Below are 5000 nucleotides of genomic sequence, written 5' to 3'. Positions count from 1 at the left end.
GAGAACAAAGAGGACCGGAGACTCTATGTACAGATTATAGGAGGAGAACAGTGCTAAACCTACAAGCACCTTCTTGTTAACTAAAGTAGCTCCATTGTGCTGGTATCATGCCAAATCGTCCTGTTTTTTTCCTCCCCCAAAGAGAATTGAACTTTTTTGATTTTTTTAAAATTTTAGTACAAAAGCGGTGTTTGCATGTCTTTTGTTTGTTTTTAAATCAGAATGAACTTTTGGAGAATTTTGTGTGTAAGGGCTGTGCGTGTGTGTGTATCTTCACGCTGTCTCTGGGCAGAAATAATGGAGATCATTGAAGATTATACCCTCAATACCTTCTATATTTGGTGGTAGTATAGAGAACCAATACTACACAATGGAACGGTTTTGCCTGGACTATTACACATCCAATTACTGACCGCCTAATAAAAGCTTGCTAACACTCATTCCAAACGTTGGCAGCCCATATATCAGAGAACAGCTCGTTCTGTAGCTGTGCTGCTGGTGCTGACAGGGTTAAGGTGTCCTAACTGTGACTTGAAGATGTTCATTCAGATGACTGGTTTCCTGCTTGGGCCGCGCGCTGACAGCGCAGGTGATATACAGTGTCCCTGACGACGTACAGTCGGTGTCTATGCTCGCATTACGGAGAGCCGACGCACACTTTCTCAGATCCAGCGGCAGGCCTGTGTTTGGGTAAAGGCGGCTGACTGAGCGACCATCTGTTGCACGTCGTCTCGACTGGGTCAGCCTGTTCTCTGAACAGCTGGAGAGCTGATCTCACCGGGGCCTCCCCCAGCCCAGGCCTCGCAGACCTTCCTTGCAGTTCCAGGAACCGAAACGTGGAGGAAACCCATCATATGAAAATGATGTGTTACCCGTTTTTTTTCTTTTCTTCCGACGATGTGGTGGTTCCACACGTGTGGACGTTTCTACTGTGATACTAATGTAGCTGAGTCACTGTGATCTGGAAAACCGGATAAAAGATTGCCTTGTCGGATACAGGTTTACAGTATCGACAAGTAAACAGCAAATGACTTTCACTGAATGTATCAGCTTGCCGAGTCGGGCAGAGTTCACGTTGTTGTGAGGCAAATTCCTGTCTAAAGCGCCGGTCCCTGTCTGTCAGGTGAGCGTGGCTGGTGTTGGATGCCGTATATGTCGGGTTAATTTTGTGTTCAAGGACACAAGGAGCCGGCGGCGTGGTGATAGCGCAGACACGCAGCTGGCAGTAGGCTCACGATATCACCCTGCATGGCCCCTGTTGTACCGTCGCTCCGACTTCGCTTCCATCGCGGCAAAAGCACCCGGAGGTGAAATTGACGGTGCTGTCGAGCTCGCAAACATCTGTGCGTGCATAGGCTACTGTATATGTTCACCCCCTGCTGAAAGGAACGATCATTTTGATGCCTAACTCCAAGTTGTTGACAGTTCTGCGGTTCTTTAAGCGTTTGATTTTTTTTTTACCCCCGCGTGTTGATGACATGCCACATCTCGAGCGGAGCCGTTGGCGCCGGCCAAAAATAGACCCGTCCTATAGCTTCATTGATCTGTGATTTCTACTAATCAGACATTTCCTCCTGTTTGATCGCTTCAAGACCAAAGGATGACAAAATGCAGAGACAAGTTCCTTCTGTGACGGCTTTTGGTCGTTCAGACAGTGAAATCGTTCCTTTTCGATCTACTGAACCTTCAACCACTCCCTCTGCATCACGAGCTCCAGTAGTCAAACATTTGTTCTTACACTAGGCCTATTCAGTCGATCAAGTGTCTGTAGGCCTATTTGTGGATTTCAAGGAAAGAATGTGTCTAAATAGGACAAAAGTATGTCTAAATGGTAACTGATGTTAAACTGGCTATAACATACTTTGGTAGGATGAAAAGCAGAATTAACGATTCTGTATAAAGCATGGCACACTGTTTATATATAGCCTGAGAATGTTTTAAAAATGCATGAAAGATGTTCATAAATTATGACTTAACGATGAGCCAGTATGTTACAAATGCTTTATACAGTGTAGTTCTCGATAAACTGTTAATAATTAAACATCATACATTGTAGGTCGTCCATATTGGTTGTCTTGGAAAGACAAAGAGTGACAGACAGCTGTATAGGTCAGACAGAGGAGAACACACCAGGGGCTCTGCCTGTCTGTCTGCCCGTCTGTCTGTCTATCTGTCTGCCCGTCTGTCTGTCTGGTCTGTCTGTCTGTCTGTCTGTCTGTCTGTCTGTCTGTCTATCTGTCTGCCCGTCTGTCTGTCTATCTGTCTGCCCGTCTGTCTGGTCTGTCTGTCTGTCTGTCTGTCTGTCTGTCTGTCTGCCTGCCTGCCTGCCTGTCTACCAATCTCTCTGTCTGCATGTCTATCTGCCTGTCTGTCTGCCCATCTGTCTGCTTGTCGGTCTGCCCACTCGCCCAGATGTCTGTCTCTGCGTCTGTCAGCCTGTCTGCCTTCAAGATTCGATAGTCAGCATTTCAGCAGTGTGTCCGTGGTGGCAGAGGAGAGTTGTACCCGCGGAGATTAGAGGGTAGTGCAGAGAAGAGGACAGCACAGAGTAGAGGGGAGAGGAAAGCAGAGCAGAGCAGAGCAGAGGAGAGGGGAGGAGAGGGGAGGACAGTGGAGGAGAGGAACCAGACTGGACTGAAGGAGGTGACTGCAGGCTTTTGGCAGGACACAGTGGCCTGTGTTGAAGGTGCCGCCCTGCCTCTGCTAGCGACCTGTAGGTGGGCAGAGGACTTGATGGTCAGCCAACAGGATGGAGGTCTGCTCCCCTCTCGAGCTGTCTCCACAGTGCTTTCTCATGTCACATTCCAGGAGAACCAGGATGTTCCCGCACTGTAGTACGTCTGGAACCTTTCCAATGCAAATGTGTATGCAACCTAGGTGGTTGGTGGGCGTGTCTGGCGTGATGGTAGTGAACCAGGTTTCCCCTTTTGACGGTTGTGTTTTCCATACCACCATCACTGGCCGAGATCCCCTATTGTTGTTATCTCTGTCACAAACGGACGTCGCCACGCGAGAAACTCAAGACAGCAGCAATGCGCAGCTCACACGTTGGTCGAGTTCGCGAACCGCCGCTTTGCTTGCTCGTTCCCACACAGAGGGAAAAAAATGTGAAACCTCATTCTCTGGCGTGTGAGAGCACGCTCCGAGTCCAGACACTCTGTGACTGTGTCTGCCGGGTCATCAAAGTGGGCCCATCCCTCGGAAAGGGAGGATAACCGACGATTCTATCAGTGCCCCTCCATCTCGTGTTGCAATTGAAGTCATTATCCGTGCGTAGTTCCTTGTGCTTGTCATCTCCTCTTTTTCGATGTGTGTGCGTGCGTCAGGAGCAGCCAACGTGAGCATTTCGGCTCATGTCGGTTTGCTACGAAGAAAGAGACTCACAACCCAAGCCACGGAGACCTGTCGGTTGTGCCTTTAAAGCGACATTTTCCCGACTTAAAAAATGAGCTGTCGGAACAGAGAGACAACGTGGGAGAGTTCGGAGAGAGTTACAGGAGAGAGGGGGATGAGGGCATGTGGGGAAAGATCACCCACACCTTGCCGTGTGCGATTTGGGTGAGAGCCAATGCCATTTTCGCTTCCCCAAAAGTGTCGGGCGGGTGACTTTTCCAGGCGACGTCAGACGAGGACCAGCCGGGAGCAATGGGCATCAGCTGCCTGGCCCGTCAATTCAGGGAAACAGGAAGCAGCTACTCGCGTCAAACGTCGCAAATGGGAAATTTTTCCTTCCCACGCTTTAGAAATTCAAATGTTCCTCTCGTGTTTCAACTCAGGTGAACTCCCCCTGTTCAATGTTTCCGGCTTCTACCCCTACGCCAGCTGTAGGGTCACCCTCCAACGCGCTAAGATATTCCTTATCAGCCTGACACTGCGAATGATTTAGAGCCTTCTCTACCTCACACAGCTAATGATGGATGCTTACATTCTTGACCTGACTACATGACAGCCATATACATTCTGCCCTCCTCTGTCATTCTGCAGCGAGGGAGGGTCATCATAAACAGGTGTATGGAACTCCAAAATGACTTCTGTCGCTATGTGACTGCTTCAGAGTCTATCTTCAACTGTGTCGTAGGTCCTTGAGGGGGTTTCTCTGAGCGTGCGAATGGGGCGTCCCTCTGTGTTGTGTGCTTCTGACTGTGAGGGGAGCTGCTAGTGGCTCTAGTGACCCCGTCTGGCCATGTTAGAGAGCTGGTGGCTGGCGCTCTTTCTCTCTCTCTCTCTCTCTCTCTCTCTCTCTCTCTCTCTCTCTCTCTCTCTCTCTCTCTCTCTCTCTCTCTCTCTCTCTCTCTTTCTGTCTCTCTCTTTCTGTCTCTCTCTTTCTGTCTCTCTCTGTCTCTCTCTGTCTCTCTCTCTCTCTCTCTCTCTCTCTCTCTCTCTCTCTCTCTCTGTCTGTCTGTCTGTCTGTCTGTCTGTCTGTCTGTCTGTCTGTCTGATAATGTTATCAGCTATCTCACGTTTACAGCAGAATAATAAAAGCCTGTTAACAGTCTCGGACCCACACATGTAACTCTCGCCCTCCCTCCCTCCCTCTCCCTCCCACTCTCCCTCTCCCCAGCTGCCGCCCCCAAGTTGAGGCGGATGAGGAACCCTCTGACGGTGAACGAGGGCAGCCGGCTGACGGTGAAGTGCGAGGCGGCCGGGAACCCGGGTCCCACGTACCGGTGGTTCAAAGACGGCAACGAGCTGAAGAAGAGCAGAGAGATCCGCATCAAGAACGGCCAGTGAGTACAGCTCTCTCTGTCTCCCAGGGAGCCAGGCCGCTAACCCGTTTAGCATGTGGTTCCAAGCACGACGCACACACGCATGTCACCAGTCATCCCTCCGTAGCCGTCTTCTTATAATGCGTTCGCCAGGTTGCTCCCCGGGGGGGGGGGCGGGGGGGGGGGGGGGAGGGGTACTGTGTGTGGGGAGGGCTTTTGAAAAGCGAAACCATTTCAATTGGGAGGGCAAATTTATGAGGTGACGGCCTCGATTTGGGGCTTTTGGAGTTTCTG

At 50.4% G+C, this 5000-nt stretch overlaps 1 protein-coding gene across 3 annotated transcripts in view; it reads left to right on the top strand.

Moving 5' to 3' along the window:
- Positions 1–5000, top strand: part of nrg2a (neuregulin 2a) — a 61906-nt gene that overhangs the window by 23500 nt on the left and 33406 nt on the right. For all 3 annotated transcript variants that reach the window (XM_084683683.1, XM_084683681.1, XM_084683682.1), the window contains exon 2: positions 4562–4727. In XM_084683683.1, coding sequence (XP_084539809.1) covers positions 4562–4727 — 166 coding nt within the window. The remainder of the gene's footprint in view (positions 1–4561; positions 4728–5000) is intronic.

Source organism: Hypomesus nipponensis, chromosome 20 (genome assembly GCF_054491055.1).
Source record: "Hypomesus nipponensis isolate SF chromosome 20, ASM5449105v1, whole genome shotgun sequence".
Lineage (NCBI taxonomy): Eukaryota > Metazoa > Chordata > Actinopteri > Osmeriformes > Osmeridae > Hypomesus > Hypomesus nipponensis.
Note: the sequence above shows the minus strand (reverse complement) of the source record. Positions and strands in the feature narration are given on the sequence as shown.